The 18,220-nt window shown below is 41.8% G+C and overlaps 1 protein-coding gene and 1 long non-coding RNA gene across 2 annotated transcripts in view; one reads left to right on the forward strand and one right to left on the reverse strand.

Annotated features, from left to right (window-relative positions):
* Suv3 (Suv3 RNA helicase) overlaps positions 1-15,764 on the forward strand; it is a 70,602-nt gene extending 54,838 nt beyond the window's left edge. The window contains exons 12-14 of the mRNA XM_037426662.2: positions 4,537-4,685; positions 9,354-9,493; positions 14,019-15,764. Coding sequence (XP_037282559.2) covers positions 4,537-4,685; positions 9,354-9,493; positions 14,019-14,182 — 453 coding nt within the window. The 3' untranslated portion in view covers positions 14,183-15,764. The remainder of the gene's footprint in view (positions 1-4,536; positions 4,686-9,353; positions 9,494-14,018) is intronic.
* LOC142777477 (uncharacterized) overlaps positions 3,399-18,220 on the reverse strand; it is a 28,099-nt gene continuing 13,277 nt past the window's right edge. Inside the window, exon 2 of the long non-coding RNA XR_012888125.1 lies at positions 3,399-4,438. This is a non-coding gene — a long non-coding RNA (uncharacterized LOC142777477). The remainder of the gene's footprint in view (positions 4,439-18,220) is intronic.

Genomic DNA, 18,220 nt, shown 5'->3' on the forward strand with positions numbered 1-18,220 from the left:
TGAACTTGAGGCAGCTTTTTCCACTTTTTTTCTTTTCTCCCGCGTTCAAATTGGCACCCAGTGGCGCCGCCAGCGGTGTGTTTGCTTGCCTGCTTGCAAACGACGAAAAAACATGACCACGTCATCCACCGCCACTCATGAGAACAACAAAAAAGTGCGTGCGTGCCTGAAACGACCATTAAAATATTTTTTTTTATTAATAACCAGACTTGATGAAGCCTGCAAAAACCTCAGGCAGTTTGAGTTTTCAACTTTCACTGGCACCGACCAGTATTGTGAGCATTCATCCCACCGATGGAAGAAGACATAGAGTGGACAGAAAAATTGGTGTTTTAAAAATTTTTGCGCACTTTCCAGAGAAACTGCTGCAAGGCTAGACACTTCACATGCTACTTTTTTTATTGCGACACAAAACAGGAGAGCAATGAAGGATGGTAGAGATTCCCTTTAACTTGGTCTGCTGCACTTATTGGCAGGTAATTATTATTCACAGATAAAACTATGGAGGTGAGAGTGTCGTCATCCACAGAAACGTAATTTTTGCGTGCGATTCTGTTGGCACCAACAGTTGCAGGTAAGGAAGAACTGAGTACACGCGGCATGCTTGCATGGCCATCGTGATAAAAATAAGACAGTGCAAGAAAATACAGGAGCCATGAACAAAAAGTACGCGCCAATGCGACAGCATAAATAAAAGTCTATCTCAAAGGCTTTATTTTTATCTGTACTGTAGCCATGTTTCAAATACAGATCTTGGAGTCCATGCTTTTGCTGGTGAGAATCAAAAACACGTCAGAGGTGACATCCTTTGGCTAATACTCTAGTCAAGACAGGCCAAGCTGTGAGCAAAACCTGCTTGTCTCTGCTTGAAGATTACTGTTTTCCATGGCCTCTTGGGCCACCTCAGAGGGCCTGCTTGGCATGTATCATGCTGGAACATTAGCGTAACATCAGTGTTCCCAGTGCATTGGCTACAATGAGAACTGTACTAGGACTCGCTGAAATAGTGAGCTGCTGGAAAAATGGAGCACTTATGAATATAACAGGTTCACCTACATATTGGGGTTCCACTGTATAATGCGCTATATGGCTGATTAAAGGACCTCCACTAGTTCATGAATGAAACAGATTTCCAATCCCCTCGGAGTTCGAGTTAACAGGGTTCAACTGTACCATATACTGCGCCTGAGAGTACAGAATTTTACCGTGTGTATGCCAAAACTTTCAAACAGTTTCGGAACTGCAATATGAACAGATGGATGGGCAAAACTTTATTTGAAACCTGGAGATTAGCGGCTGGGCTTAGGCCACCCGGGTGGTCACGGTAAGGTTTAGCCTTTCCACCGCTTTCGACGCCTGCTGGATGGCCCAAACCTGGTCTTCAAGTTCTGAACTAGCCAGAGCGTCGTGCCAATGCGTCTCAAGAAGGTCCGGGTTTTGATGGTCAAAAAGCCTTGTAGTGTGTGGGCTTTTCTACAGGATATGTTCCATGCATGCATATTCCTGTTTACATAGGATACAGCCAGCGTCGGGGAATTGCGTGGGGTATATGCCGTTGAGGTGTACTGGGTTTTCAAATGTTCTTGTTTGTAGATGCCTCCAGTCTACTTTTTCTGACCTATCTAGTTTACAGTGGGGTTGTGGTTGTAGAATGGTCCACCTGGAGTCATGAGATGGGTCATGGTGTTAGAAATATAGGTGGAACAACGAAGCCCCTCCGTCACGCACTCGCTGCGTCTAACTTTGTTTCCTCGGTTTCTTCACGCTGCCAGATGGCAGGAGTAGTCACGAGGCTGAAAGCCTGCGTGGCCAACAGGCGGGAGCGCCGGCTTCTATTGTGCAATAGTGGCAAGCAAACGCCTTGTAGCCAAAACAGTCACTGCGATGTTTCGCTCTTGTTCTTATTTTTCTTGTCCGATGATATGTTATTTTATTCTTGTGAGCAAGCCGTGAAATGGGCAAGAAGTATTCTGTGCCATGATGCGAATCTGGCTACAAGACCTACACTGAAAAAATGTCGCTTTCTTTTTCACCGCGAGGAGCAGATTGCCTGAAGGTATGCGCCATGTGATTACGTTGACAGTTGACTGATTACGTTTCCGCAAAGAGCTCTTCGAGCCGAGGTACGCTACGAAGATGTAGGAAGCTGTCTACGAAGTACGCATTCTTGTGAGTGCATCACGAAAGGCGTCTTTGGCTAAAGATGTCATGCCGACAAAGTTTTCCGTCTGCCGGGCTCACCGAAAATAAAACAAACAAAAAGTGCCTGCAGATCATTCATGCCCTCCAGCCATCAAATGCACTGTGTCAAACTGGGAAATTCAACCATATTTCAAGAACTCGTGCTAACGGAGACCTAGCAGGGATGCAGCGTGGTCTGTGAGATAAATGAACAGAGCTCTTTGGCATCTGATGCTACAGGATTTGAAGCAATGCCAGTCACGATATCAGTAACAAGTTTGATCAAGATAGTTTTTGAGAACGACTGTGGCATGCCTTTCCCAACAACAGCCTGAGCTTAACACAAGGTTGACAATGACGGGTCGAGAACAATCATGTTTTGTGAAGTTTTCATTACTATTAAGGCAGCTACCCAGCCATGACTCCACAACTGGCGTGAGCTAATTCTGCTATGCTACTGCTCCCAGTTGCATCGTCATGAAAAGAGTGGTGAGTCTTGATGAGCAACTGAACGTAATTCTAGCTCTGTTGGGCAAACGTACTCCTATTGAACCCATCCATCTCCTTTGCAACGTCAGTAGCAGCAAAGATATTTGAATGCTCGTCAGGTGAGTGAGTGTGACTCGTTTGCAAATGTGAATTTGTTTGTGTGCCAGTGGGTCATTTCTACATCACTGCAATAAAATTCATCTCCTACATCACTGTAACAAAATGGGTCGTTTTTGAGTTGATCTTGGCTGTGAGTTAGTAATTTTCCATGAACCATCTCTACCTACGTGTGGTGTCTTCTTCTCGTGATAGAGCTATACTTGTTAATGAGAATATCTGAGGTTTTATGAGCTCGAATCACGATATGATTAGAAGGTGTGCTGTAGGAGGGCACAAGAAATTACAGCACTGTGGTGTTCTTTAATGTGCACTGGTATCGAACAGTGCACGGGCCTCTAGCATGTAGCTTCCACCAAAGTGCAACCGCAGCGACTTATTAACCATACATTTTTCTGCTGTAATACTGTGACCAATAAGTTATTTTCGTTTCTGCAAAAGTTACTTCAACAAACAAAACTGCCTTCTCTCATATATGAATATGACTTCAATGCCATATGTTTAAATTCACGATTTCACATGTCCGAATGTGGAACCCTATGACAGATCACTGACGCAGTGAATTGAACATTTTTCACTGATACCTGTGGCTGTATCCTCAAAATTTCACATTTCTCACTGCGTTTTTTATTTATTTATTTTTTCTCTCATTATAAAGAGAAGAAAGCGTTTTTTGTTCTTTTTATTCATTTCGAGTGGCATATCCATGGCCCCGAAACAACCCTACATGATAGCTCGCCTCATCCACGGTTACAGTGGCGCCATCTCAGGCTCTCTCCACAAAACGAGGACAGAAGTTCTTTGTTTCCAGAGGTGTCCTTGGTCCATCAAAATACTTCTAACACCATGAGATGCATGTTCCCAGCTGCGGATGGTGAGTTCGCGTGCAGCAAGGTGGGCCTTCTCATCCGTCTTTTCTTTCCCGTCCCTGTTTTCGTCACACTAATATTCCTTTAAGATGGAAGTGCACCAACTCGCCCAATTGTCCCTTTTGATGCTTCTCATTCAGGTTTGGGCGGCAGGTCTTGGGATCCTCTTCATCTTCTCCCATGAGCGCCGGGATCCATTTCTGCTCAGTATGTCTAGTGCAATGGCCACTTCTTTCGTGGCTTTCGAGTGCCTTGCTTTTACTGAGCTGGCTGACGCTATCATTCCTTTCCTTTTGATTGCCACGGTAATGAAAACTTCGTTTCCAGGATACCTGGCCACATCGACGCATAGGGAAACGCAAACAAATTTTTGGTCACGTTAGGTGTACCGAACTTTTTAGTATCTTGGATTTCTAGGCTACTGCAAGATTAATACGTACTCTAGCTCATGTACTCAACATCACTGAAGAGAACAAGGCAGATTGGAATGTGCTTTAGAAATTTGTAATGCTATGGTTGTCAGATTCCAATGCTGTGCCACCAATGCTTGATTAAAATTATGCTTCTTGTCCTTGGAGCCTATGCACTAGGTACATTGGTTGCATAGACCAGCTGCTACTGCTTTCATTGCTGTGCTGTGGAATTTACATTGAAAGAAAAAAAAATGTCGTGGTTCTGACTCTCAATTACAAGCCCGCTTAATACGGCAGGCCGAAGACGCCGCCAGGGCCCATGGGATCATGGCCGTTGTCTAGGTTTGGTCCTCCCTTCTCTTCTCGCACCTGAAAGGGGAAGAGGACCTTTCTGCTAATTTAATGAAGTTTGTTCATCATCATCATCATCATGGTAAAACGGGCACTTTTATTTTCATTGGTTACAGTTTGCACGGCAGTACAGCCGCAATGAACAACTAACGTGTCAATGGTTGGGACGCAACATTAATTGGCCCTTGGCTGTTCCTAAGACCATCATGGACTTGGTTCACCTGGAAGCTGTTTTTGATGTGCTGGACCTTTATCTTTGGCTGAGGTGAGTGTCCACAGCCAAAGCATGTGCTACTCGCTGGGTGCCTAATGTGAATAAACATGAGACAAATGCCTTGCCCCCTTTGAGTTTAAGCACAAATGTACACAGCTCAAGAAGGTCTTGCATAGAGGCTTATTTCATTTGTTCATATATTGAGTTACTTTTAAACATATAGATGAGGGGAATAAAATGGTCAGATGAGGGGAAATTCATGATCAGATTTTAAATTTAGATAAAATGGGTTGACCTACAATTGTGTGAAAATGGCAAATATACATGCGTCATCACCTCTAGTTATGTACGCTGGCTCTACTACAGGGAAATCTTAATCAATTACCAGCTCTAATTATGTGAAGTCTTAATCGATTACAACTTCAAGAATGTCATAAAATTTGGAATGCTGTAATGAAGTTTGAAAGAACATTTCAAGATGGAAACACTAAAGAAAGATAAGTGTTCTGGTATAAGGCTGTAGACTACAAGTTGAGATATATTGCAATAGACATGTGCAACCGCTATACAATGTGCCGCTGATCACTGGTATTATCGGGTTATAATAATAAGGTACTGCTGCACATAAGCCAAGAAAGCATGGCACATTACACTTGAATTTTATTATATAGAATCTAAAGGGGATCACAAAAAGTTTCTATTTAGGTAGTAAACTTTAATCTAGCGAGAAACTACTGGCCTGGGCTAGGCTTTCAGGGGCTGTCATCCAGGGAACATTGAGTGAGGTCTTTGGTGATGGTCCTGCCTCGCTAAATATATATATTTAGTAAAATCATAATAAAGTGAATCTCAAGGGACTGTTAAAAATGATTCTTCATTTTGGAAAATTGGCTCAATAAAAGTATTAAAAGTTTGTGCAAAAATCATAAATGCAAACACGTTCGTTGCCTACCTGTGGTATGTATACATTCGCGACCGCATTATGCACAAGCACAAAAATAACAAGCACAAAAAATAAACAAACAGGAAATAATGTGGAACAAGTGCACACTTAGTTGAGGAAGAGCACGATCTATCCTAATGTGGGAAGCTCGACTGCCTGCTGAAAGATGAACTCTTATGCATGTGCATCCTTCTTACGCACTCCGAAGCATCAGCATCAAATACAGATTCTTTGTGTTGGTTGGCGCGCACTGTTTCAACGTCGTCTTTGCTCTTGTCATTGTTTTCTAATCACAGGGAATGGTATGGATAGTATCGGTCAACATCTAAACTTATATGCATGCTTCGTTGTTGCACTGTGTGTAGTGTTTGAATGTTAGTGAAGCATGCACAGGTAATCATCGGCAACTTCATCCCATAGGTTACTCGCATCACATTTTTCACTGTCGTAGCATTCCTTTTGTACTGCTTCCGGATCTCATCTTGACGTTCAGCCACCAAACCAAAAAGCTAGAAGCAGCCGTGTAACAAGCATGCAGGTAAAGTTGCTTGACGAAAACAAAAGCAACAAGCAATGACGTGAAAAATAAGTACCAGGCGATGATGATGGCGGTTGGCCTATCCTACATTTTAAAAGGCGGGCAGATAAAAAAGTATGCGGACATTCTGATGATAATGATAGTGGCAGGTACAGAGCTAGGCATTTTTTTTTACACAGCCACAAGTAACCTTTTAAAATCTCTATTTGTTATTTGGAAGTGTTGTGTACATATAAGGGGGTTAAAATTTGATACTTTATTCTGAAACATTCGGTATTCTGAAACTCGTAGCAGCGAAATATATTTACATTAAACCATTGAACTTTTGGAGGGAGATTTTTTAAAAAGTCAGTCTGAAAAAGATCATTAATCTGAGGTTTGCTGTAACAAGATTAGACTATATATATATATATACAAGTACAATACTGCTAGCCAGTTATACCGTAATAACCCAAATACAGGTCGACCCCCCTCCCTCCCCAACTTTCAATTCCAAAAAAGAAATTTGTTTTTAAGAACCTCAAACTATGGCGGCATACCCTTACTTTGATAAATATGGGACACAACTAACTGCACTGTGGTGACATTTCTTTTTATTTTGACACTGATCTGATGTATTTAAACGCCAGAAGGCCACAAAGTGCTGTCACTTGGACGTGTTCGAACTTGAGTCAGACCACGTCTGTTTCTCACTAGTTAGGTCCCAGAGTGCATTGTCCTCCGTTCCATTTAATGCATTGCTGATGCAGCAATTGTGGAAAGGCTTGCGCACCATCTCTTCTGGGAGAGATTTTCGTGCTGATGACACCCAGCCACAAACGGTCGCAAGCGGTGAACGTCGTAGGTGGGCAGCGGGGGTCTTGGGTTGTCGCCCAGCATCCACTCATTGTAGAGCTTGTGTTTGTAATCTTTGAAGGGTTTATTGAGCACTGCTTCCAGTGGCTAGAAGATTGATGTTAGTCGCCCAGGGATCACGACAAGGTTCGTCTTGCCACTGGACGGAGCTCCCTTTACATTGGTCGTGAGGTGGCCTCGAAAGGAGTCAAGCACCAACATAATCGGTCGCTAAAAAAGCACCCTGGGTCACGAATTCCACACGAGTCGGATCCACTCAAGCACGAGGGACTCATATATGAACCCTTTGTTGTTCGCTGTCACAATAACATTCCAGGGAAAGTCTTCTTTTGGTAGCCCTTTTCTCTTGAAAATTATATAAGGGGGCAGCTTCTTTCCATCGGCCGTGCACGCGAGCATCACTATAAATTTTGAATACTCAATACCCATTGTTAGGGGCTTCACTTACTTAGACCCTTTGCGGTCACAGTCAGGTTCAAGGGCATATCAAACCAGATCGGAGTTTTATAAGGGTATCCCATGTGTCCCATAATGTAGCAATGCTGTTGACGAAGCCCTATGATGAAGAGCTGATACTCGACCAGCTTGTTATGAAAATCTTCTGGCAGTTTTTGGCACACAAAAGTGTGCCACCTTAGCGCAAAGCCCTTCTGCTTCATAAATCGACACATCCACGATGGCAAGCCCTTGAATTGGCTCCTTGTGAGCCTAGAGTCGCGTGCTATCTCGATAGCTTTCACACGAATGCACTTTGCTGTCATGGTCACTTTAAAGGTATTTTAAAATAGTTTAATATACACATTAATTCGTTATATGTATGTGGGTTCGATATACGAGGTTCAGCTGTATTATAGTAGTTTGTAATACCTTTAAGTCTTGGGATAAAAATGATGCATGCACTAATACCTCAAAAGCAAATCAAAAGCAGGGGAGATTTACACTATCGCTACTGAGTTAGAGTTTTTGGGGGCAAAAACAATACAAAATGCAGATTGTGTTTATTTGCGTATTTGATTCTACGGGAATTGAGACATCCCAAAAAACTGTTTAAAAGTGTTTATTTGTAAGATACAAGCAAAATAATTTGTTGAAACTATGCAGAGGATTAGCTGCACTGCACTGTGTCAAGGAAATTACCTTAACCTTTTCATTATTTGGTGCAGTAAATGTCTCTCTGAAATTGTAAAAATGAAGCGTAGGGGGGACAAGCGAGCCTGTGAAAACAAGCTACCTATGGGCTTGTTGGGGTTTGTTCACTGGTGATACGTTGAAATGTGGTTGTTGTTGTGATCCCACAATTAGAGGAAATGTGTAGCTCTTTGCAGTCACTGCAACACTTGCAGGAGAACTGAAATTCCTCCTCATTACTGAAAACTTCAGCAAAGAAGTGTTTTTTTTTTTTTTTTTTCTGAACAGAGCTCTTGCTAGTACATGCAAGCTCTTTGTACACTGAGCTAGATGCCATTTTCTAATTCTTGTTACCTGAATCAAGTCCTTTCTCAATCAAAATGAGGGCATTGAGCACATTTTCAAACTTTTTACTGGGCCATCTGTTGAAACCAAAAGCAAGTTCGGTGAAATCAATCAATAAAATTATCAATCAATCAATCATTAGCTTAACTGCGGTGCCCCCAAATGCTTCTTTCAGTGCGGACAAGCCCAGATTGTTTTTCGTGGAAGTCGTACAAACGCTGTGAACAGGTTTGGCTCATCTTCAGTCGGGGAAAGGTTGAATTTACTATATTGAAGCTATTTAGGATAGTGCTCAGATAAATGGAAAAGGGTGAGGGAATAACAATATTAATGGCTGAAAAATATTCAAGGTCGTAAAACGGTACTTAAAGTCCATGAAATGCAACGTGGAAGCCTTAATAAACTACTGTCTGTATCTGATTTTTAAAACAAGAAGAAAGAAAATGTCAGCAGTAACTTCATCATGTGGCCTGTGGATGTGGTCATCATTAGTGGTATTAACTGCAACGATGCAGGAGTAACCATACTGTAATTTACTTACCAGTAAATCAGTGACGCCATTTTTTGGGTGCTTCATCAAATTAACTCACATTTCTCAATGAGGGCACAAAGAGCATAGCGAAATGAAGAATGACTATGCAAAAACGTCATGTCATGGCCTTTTGAAGCATAAACATCATAATGCTGTGTTTGTTGAAGCACTTATACATTTTTCTTGCATGGAACATTACATCTTGTGGGCTGAATAGTTAGCTTCCTATACATTCCTGTAATCTTACTGTAATAAATATAGTATATACGTACTACTACAGTGACCAATGTTTTTCAAATGAAAACACTGAATTTAAGTGCCCTGTGTGGCGTCAGATGATTGCCTGCACATATTGTCTGTTCTTTTGCCCTATTGCAGCTACCGCTTCCCAGACCTGTTTCCAGATGCTGAGGCTGTACGTGCCATGCAGCAGGAGTTAGACTCGATTATTCAAAAGGGTGTGCTCAATATCACACAACTGTTGCGTGCTGGAATGGGAAGTGAATCTGAGGAAACTGGTAATGTGAAGCTTTTTAATCTTAGATTGGCATACTTTTAATGTAGTTTCATAAACTGTACAGTAGACTCTCGTTAAATGAAACCTGAAGGGACCAGAAAAATGTGTTTTGTTTAACAGGAGTTTCGTTTACTGAGAAAAAAATTCCAACACTTCAATCACGCCGTCAAATTCAAAAGTTAAAATTTCTATTCTTGCTTAAAAATTACAAACTTTCACTTAAACCCGAGGAATTCCTTCAGCCACTCACTTCCCGACAAACACGGCATAGACACCTCGAACCTCTGACTCCGTACAGCGCTCTAACTAATATTTTTAAGTTTTCCTTTTTTCCGCGTACTATTACAGATTGGAATAAACTAACTGAATCGGCTGTGACCTATATTCACTCCTTTGAACAATTGGAATTCTGATTGCTTTGTTTTGCAACTTCGATGTACTCTTGTGTATGTGTACAATATATTTCCAACAGTGTACCACGTGTATTGCGGATTTTTGTAACACTGATGCATTCCTGTATTTGTTCAAACTATTTTAATCAGTGTATCATGTGTATTGTGCCTAAATTTTGTTTTTCTCGTGATGCCCCTCCTCCTTGGGCCCTTCAATGGGCTTGCAGTATGTCTTAAATAAAATAAAATAAAAAAATGAAGAAGGGTGGAGAATGCAAGTATGAAACCAATAAGGCTGAGGGCAGTCCTTTTATTTAAGCAGTAATTTCGTTTAACAAATTTAAGTTTACTGGGTCATCTGTACTTCCTATCATAGTGGCATAAGTCTAATAGGTGTTGTGTATTTTTAATATTTTTGGCTTCAGAATATAGCTCTTGTCATGTTGGGCTAATGAAAACTATACATATTAACAGAATTTTATACATCGCAGTGGGTCATTAATTTGCAAGCGAGCATCTATCTAAAAAAGACAGCATCTTGCTGAGAATAAGCAGCAAGTATATTAAGCCAGGGTATCATATGCCATTTAACAGGCCAAATTTAAAATGCGACATTGCTCTGTTCTTCTTGGGGCATTTTATATGGCTAAGTTGTGGAAGATGCTGGCACTGAAGAGCTATCTGTTCACACAACAGGCAAAAGACCAGGGTAACGACAGTACTACGTGTGTGCCTGGCTGATGGACACAAGCTGGCGTTTATTTTATACTCTTCAAGAGAAAGATGCGTGTTGAAAATGAGCTTTTCCTGCCCTAGGTGTGAGCACCAGGTGCAACCTGTACTATGCGTACTTGAGTGCTATGTGTTATTTGAAGATGATTCTGTAAGTGCAAACATGAATATATCTTTAATTATTATGCTTGACATACTTAAGGACACCTAATCAATAAGGTGAAGCTCTGGTGGCATTGTTACCGGTACACAGGCACATAGACCACTGTGGGCTTGAGCTTAGTGCATTGACCCTCCCAAGATCACATTCTGGACATGGCGTAACTTTTGCATCTTTTGAGTGCTTGATTAAACGGTTCCTGTGAAGGGAATTCCAGCAATCTTTGGAAAATAAATTAACTGCTGCTACCAACAAGCCGAGCCATGCAAGCTTGTTGTCCCTAAGGTAGCGCAGTGGCTTCCCAGAGCACAGGAGATTTCAGCATGCTAGAATATTTCAGTGGCATTTGGAAAGTGCTGCCTTGATCGCACAGTGACAATGCCATTCTCGCTAATAATGGAGACATTGGACCTGGTGATGAGTCACGTGTTTTCTCTTGTCTCTTATTCACTGTTCACAATTTTTAATGCATTGAAGTTCATAAAAAGGAGCAGAATAATGTGAATAGATGAACCCACTCATAATAGACCAAGATATAACGATCTACCGGTTAGAATGAACATATCTTGGTGGATTTATGATTTCCTTCTACCTATTGAAGCTGCGAACACATGTAGCAAACATTTTCAAAGTCTCTTACTTTTATAGTGAACACAGCGAACGCGGTCAGTGTACAAATATGGGGCACACGAAGCGAAAAAAAAAAAAAAGGCCAATCTGAAGCATGCGACAGGCACGCACTCGTCCGTGACCCTCTGCAGTTTACTCGCTACGACAATATGTTAGACCGCGGCGAGTAGCGCCCCCAGATTTTGGATGCTGCAACAGAGGTCGCTCACTTTCAAGGCATTTCTTCACTGGTAGAAGAAAAGGGAGGAAAAGAAAAAGAAATATCATGAGGAGATCAGTTGCAGTCAGTTTTTGCGCGGCAGCTTTTTCTGCTGCCGTTCTCGGCATCTATGACCGCCGAAGATTAACCAAATAAGCAATGCCTCTTAACTCAAGAAGTCGTAAATGCGAGAAGCGAGAACTTGTTGTGGCGTAATAGTCCACTGCGCCGCTCATCACGGACACCGCAATGGACTTCAAAAGGTTTTCCACATTTCAGTAACGGCAGTGACTGGTGGATGAATGATAACGACTTGACGGATAAGCATCAGAAAAGATCGAAGGAGAGGTGGCGATGAACGTGCCAGTGCCACTTAAACTCATCGCCGACAACCTTATCACAGTAATCTGCTGATATCTGCTGGTCGGCAGTGTGTGGTTAAATCGCGCGGAGTCAACGGTGGAAGTGCATCATGCTGCCGTTTGCACTTTCGCTGCCGCCGCGTTGGGTTAAGCCGCTTGCGCATTGTTTGCAAAATTGCATGCCATCATCGTTGTTAAACGAAAAGGCTACTCACTACACCCGAGCATGAGTGAAGCATGCATAAAGAACGCACAAATGCACACGTACATTAGACGGCAAACAGCCAGGCATGCAACGACGAGAGCTGAGTAAGTGATGCTGCACGCAACTATCCACTGATGATTGGTTCCACGTTACAGTACCGCGTTTCAGTTGAGCAGCGTGAGTTTATTGCGAACATAAAGTCACTCGTGAGCAAGTGGGCATCGCTTAACTCGTGCAGAGGCCTAACTTGTCAGTGGAGGGGTTGTTAGCACTTTTTAATGAAAAACACACACACACACAAATAGTTTGACCGCTAAGTGGATGTTTTTTATGGGCGAGCCCATATACAACTACTGATATAACGGCTACTTATTGTGGCAGTTCTCAGTTTGTTATAAACGGGTTCTACTCAGTATGTCAGGCCAAAATGTTATTTATGGTGGTTGTAGTGTAGAAGGTGTGTTGGGATATTTTGCTTGATCTTGCATTCAAAATGTACTATGCCAACTTGCTCTTTTCTGAGTTATGCATTTTATATTTACCTGATTCACCATTTGCTGTGTGCATTGCAATACAGTATTGCTCAGGTGTTGCATTTCAGTTCCTCTTCGCAAGTTAACTGTGCAACAATGGCAGCTCAGGTCATTTTGCAGGATTTAATTTTGCACCTTTGTTCGTATAAGCCCATATCTTGGAGAAAATGGGAATAGCATCAAAACTGCACTGTGGCATCTGGCACCATCACCCTTGCAAAAAATTTTTTTCTGGCTTGTCAGGCATGACATCTTCAAACTGCAGTACAATCAGCACAAGATCATCTGTATGTCCAGGCAACCTTAAGTTTAGGCTTGTGCAATATTTTTTTTGGTTTAAAGTGAGTTGTAAATGAGTGGTAATCAGTAATAAATAAATCATTTTGAAGCGAATTTGATTAGTAGCTGGATTTCAATAATAGTAGCACGCAAGTTATAAGCTGTAAAATACTCAGTATTTTAGAACTCGCTGTAGTTTGTACGAGCTCAGCTCGTGTAGCGTGCTCTTAAACATTAAAAAAACATTAAGCCTTGAAGCATGGCTTTGTGGCAGTGCAGATTTCCCCTGAGTAGGTGGTTTCATGACATAGCGGCCTCACTATGCAGTGAACCACCTTTTCAGAGGGGTTACATGCAGTAGGTATAATTGGACGTTTTGAATACATAAGAATCTCAAAAATCTTTTATAGACGTCGAAGATCTGAAATACTTGCAGAGGCCTAATTTGATTTCTTCTTATGGTCATTGTAGTTTTGGTTTCTTTGTGACTGTACCTTTTCACCTGGTATGTATTAGTAGTTTTGCTGGAATAGGGTCCACAAAAGGTTAAGGGCTTTGTTGTCAAGTCGACCAATGTGTTATTAGTATTAATTTTTACTTACTTATTACATTTTGACTTGTACATACATTGTCTAGAGTGGTAGTCCTTCTTATTAATGTTCATATCGGGGTTGGGATGTAAAAACAATGCGAAAATACAGACAAGGACTGAAGAGAAACGACGGGCATGAAACACCAACTAGGACAACTTTCGCTTCTAGTTTATATTAGAGAACGCACTTCATCGTGCCAAGAAGCTTGCAATAATTGAGCAGGAGAAAAAAAAAAGTGTGGTGTCCAAATAATTTATAAATGTGAAAACCGATTGCATCAGAAGTATACATCGGTGCTTTATTACTTACTTGTTAAGATCATGGCCGGCACTTAAAAAACGTAGCTTTCAGTGAGCCACGTTTTTATATTTTATGCCTACTTACATATTGTGATTGAATGTGCATGTAAGTTCTGATAAATGAAATTGGAATGCTTTACAGATCATGATGAGGGGCCCCCCTCAACCCATGCACCAAAACTACAGGGCAAGCTTGCTGACCGTCTGCTTGCTCAAGGCTTACTCACGAAAGAGCAGCTTTTAGAACTCCAGCGTGAGTGGCAGCGTGGTGGCCCGAGAGATCGCCGGAACAAGAAGCCAAAATAGCATAATGTAGACAATGTAGTATATATAATGCCCTATGTTTACAGTGGATGTCTGTATTCAGCATGAAGCAATGTCTGTCGGCTTTACTGCACAAATGTGGGAGCTGCCAAAGATTCGACGCCAGTGATGCACTGATGAACCCTAACAAGGACACTGCTTTATGTACAGGTCATGATGGGGAACAAGTGGCTGACGTTCTGTTTTGCTGAATGTCCCTGACATACAGCTGGGCAGCAGATTGTGTGGCACCAGGTGCCACCTGACTGCCCATTGGATTACCATTATACTATTTTAGTATAATGGTAGCTATTTTAGTATTTTAGTATAGTAAGTCCTGGCTGGGTTAAAAAAGAAAAAAAAAGTAAAGAAACTTGTGTGCGAGCTTTTTTTTTTTTTTTTTCACCTGGAAAAGATACATTCCTCTGTTGTTGGCACACACAAGTTTCTCTACACACCAAGCTGCACTTTGACTAACACTGCACTAGCATGCGTGCCGAAAGCAGCTCTATGCTGCTTTTTGCACCTATTTTGTATATTTACGGTGCCTCCTCTGTCACTGGAATCTTGACAAACACACGTCTTTTGTTATGAAGTTGTCTTCTTTGTATAGCTCTTTTGTCAGTTGGGCTGCTAGACAAATTCATCACTTAAATTAAGGAATAGAATTGTGTTATAATGTTAACTTGTGTTAGCACCTGTTATCTGCAATCACTCGGACTGCTCTTGCTTGCAGATTGAGTGCATGTCACTTTCAAGGACTTTAGCACAGGTAAACTTTTCCATGGCATTGCAATTTAGATGCGTTAGTTCACATGAACAGTCCTGTATCAGCATTTGTGCCTTTGGGAGTGCATCAGATGCAGCCTGGTGGAATGTTCAACAGTGCATTGAAAAGGCATGTTGCAAAACAGATGTGACAGTTGCGATGCTTATGTGTAAAAAGTTGCCCATGTATGAAAAAGAGCAACTTAAATTCTGCTGGAGTACTTTCAAATTTATGGAAGCTCCAACTCAAAATTTTCCAGTTTGTTGTTACAGTGATGGCTATTTACTGATGCTACGACTATTGCTAGCTGCTCTTATAGGATCCTCAACCAAATTTTATAATAGTATATCAGAACATCCTTCTTAATATTTTTTTTTCTGTTTGAAGTGCATTTTATGCAGAGCTGTTAAATGTCAGGTCAGTTGTGTGGGAATCTGTAATGCGTTATCAGAACATCCTTCTTAATATTTTTTTTTTTTGTTTGAAGTGCATTTTATGTAGGGCTGTTAAATGTCAGGTCAGTTATGTGGGAATCTGTAATGTGTGCTATAGGCAGTTTCACCAAATAGAAAAAATGCCATTAACCTGAGCAATGCACTAAGCTATAAAGGAAACTAGTTTGTTCATGCTGCCAATTAACTTGACCCCAATTTGAAATTTTTTAGCTGTCTGCTTATCCCAGACAAGGGGTAAACACTCCCAAAAGGCTTTGGTCTTACGTTTAATCCTCAAAACCAGGTTGATTTTTTTAATTGCATTTGTACGTGTAGTCGACAAGCACACATGTTGAAATACATATGCCTGATAGTACTTGGACAGCAGCATCCTTCCTCTTTCTTTCTTTTCATCCCATAACACGGTCGCCCACCAAATTGCAGTTCTCAGTGTAAAATTGAAGTTGAGCGTATGCTGTGCCTCTACTTATATAAAAAATAGACCCTGAAAAAATATTTCATTCTAAAATGAGCCCTAGCAGTCGGCGGCTGTAGACTTTGGTCGCCATCGGCTATTGACATTTTGCCTTGTGAAGCACATGTGACATCATGTGCTTCCTGCAGTGGAGCCATAGTTTTCTACCTAAGCTTCAGCTACTGCAAAACATTTAGTTTTCTATGCTGAGCTGAAAACCTCGGAAAGGAGCAGCGCTTCGAGATAGGTAATAGTGCACTTGAAGTTGTAAAAGACTATGTCTACTTAGGGCAGGTAATAACCACAGAGCCTAACCACGAGATTGAAGTAACCAGAAGAATAAGAATAGGGTGGAGCACATTCGGCAAGCACTCTCAAATAATGACAGGTAGATTGCCACTATCCCTCAAGAGGAAGGTATATAACAGCTGTATCTTGCCGGTACTTAGCTACGGAGCAGAAACCTGGAGACTTGCAAAAAGGGTTCAGCTTAAATTAAGGACAACGCAGCGAGCAATGGAAAGAAAAATGGTAGGTGTGACCTTAAAAGACAAGAAAAGAGCAGAGTGGATTAGGGGACAAACGGGGTTTAAAGATATCATAGTTGAAATAAAGAAGAGGAAATGGACATGGGCCGGGCATGTAGCACGTAGACAGGATAATCTCTGGTCATTAAGGGTAACTAACTGGATTCCCAGAGAAGGGAAGCGGGTTAGGGGGAGACAGAAGGTTAGGTGGGCAGATGAGATTAAGAAGTTTGCGGGTATAAATTGGCAGCAGCAAGCACAGGACCGGGTTAACTGGCGGAACATGGGAGAGGCCTTTGTCCTGCAGTGGACGTAGTCAGGCTGATGATGATGATGATGATGCTGAGCTGAAAAAAGCGGTAATAAAGCTCCATTCAATGCACAGCTGACTTCAAAACAAAATCCTTGCCTGCATACAGACACTCGTAAAGCTAGCAACTTGTTACGTTAAGGCTCCCGAGTGCACAAGTGTTGTCTGACTTTCAGGTGGCTCACGTGTTTATAATAATACTCGTTATAAATTAATTGCTCAACTAAATGTACTGGAGTTTCGCCAGCGTGTTTGTGAACATCCAAGGATTCACCCATATAACACATATTATAATCGAACATTAGGTGCCAGGGCCCCTTCAGTTCTTTTGCCCCCAGACTAAAGTAGCTGACCTGGCACATGTCTGATTGACCTCCTTGCCTTCTCAACTGTGAACCTTCCCAACTAAGAAAGCCATATTGTGTTGCCTTCGTATCTATGTGCAGTTCTCGTGCAGGTGACATTTTAATTTCAGGGATGTTACAGCTTTCTGTGCATTCTGCTTACAATGCTCGTTTTAGGCCATTTTTATGGGGACTATTTCAAATAAAGTTAGGCAAAATGCACATTTTTAGCACAATCTTGTGTGTGTGCAAACTAATGACAGCTGATGCTTTTCAGTGGCACTAGGTATCAAGACAAAATTCGAAATCTGCATTGAGAGGGTTGTGCACTATAGAAAATGCCATGTTGCGGACAGACATTTTGGAGTTCCTAAGCAGACATGCCAGACAGGTAACATTTTTGCAAGACTGTAGAGTTAGAACACCATGCTTACTCATCAGGGATGTGATGTAGCCTTGTCTTCGATACAAACTAAGATATAATACATTGGCAATCTCTGGACATGTTCAAGTTATGCAGTGTTACCTTTATTGTATGGATCCCATACAATTGAGGCATATTCAAGCTTAGATCGAACGCAGGCTTAATATATGAGAAGGTTGACATTGGGGTATGCATTGGTTCAGTTTTCTCCAAAGGGACCACATCTTATTAAACGATGAGCATGTCGAGGATATAACTGTAGATCACTTATAACGTAACCACTCATTGTGCAGGACTGGTTACAATGAGGTCTTTTTTCACTCACGTTTATCCTCCTATAGAACCCCATGTATACGCACACCGCTTATTGTGCATTTCCCCCGAGATGAAAGACCGGTTATAATGTGCTTGCCGGGAAATCGTTGTGGCAAACGCAACAGCCAGTGTGCGTCTAAAAAGGAAGCGTGCTGGGTGCACCGCTGGGGAGCGAGGGACGAGGTCGTTGCAAGGAGGAAAGAAAGTGGAGGGAACAAACGAAGGGCAGAGGGAGCAAAAAGAAAAGAAAAATAGACTGTGGCATGCTGCATTCGCTTGCCGAGAGCGGTTGCCCGGGAAGCTTTTGCAGCGGTGCCGACGTGGCTACAGTGTATTAGCGTCGCTAGCGTGACTTCAGCCCCTCTCTGCCAGCTGCGTGCAGCTCAACATGACACTTGTGATTTCCTCCTTATCAATTTCACTTAAAGAGTTTCCTGTCGAGT

The sequence above is a fragment of the Rhipicephalus microplus genome, chromosome X (genome assembly GCF_043290135.1).
Source record: "Rhipicephalus microplus isolate Deutch F79 chromosome X, USDA_Rmic, whole genome shotgun sequence".
NCBI classification, from domain to species: Eukaryota; Metazoa; Arthropoda; class Arachnida; order Ixodida; family Ixodidae; genus Rhipicephalus; species Rhipicephalus microplus.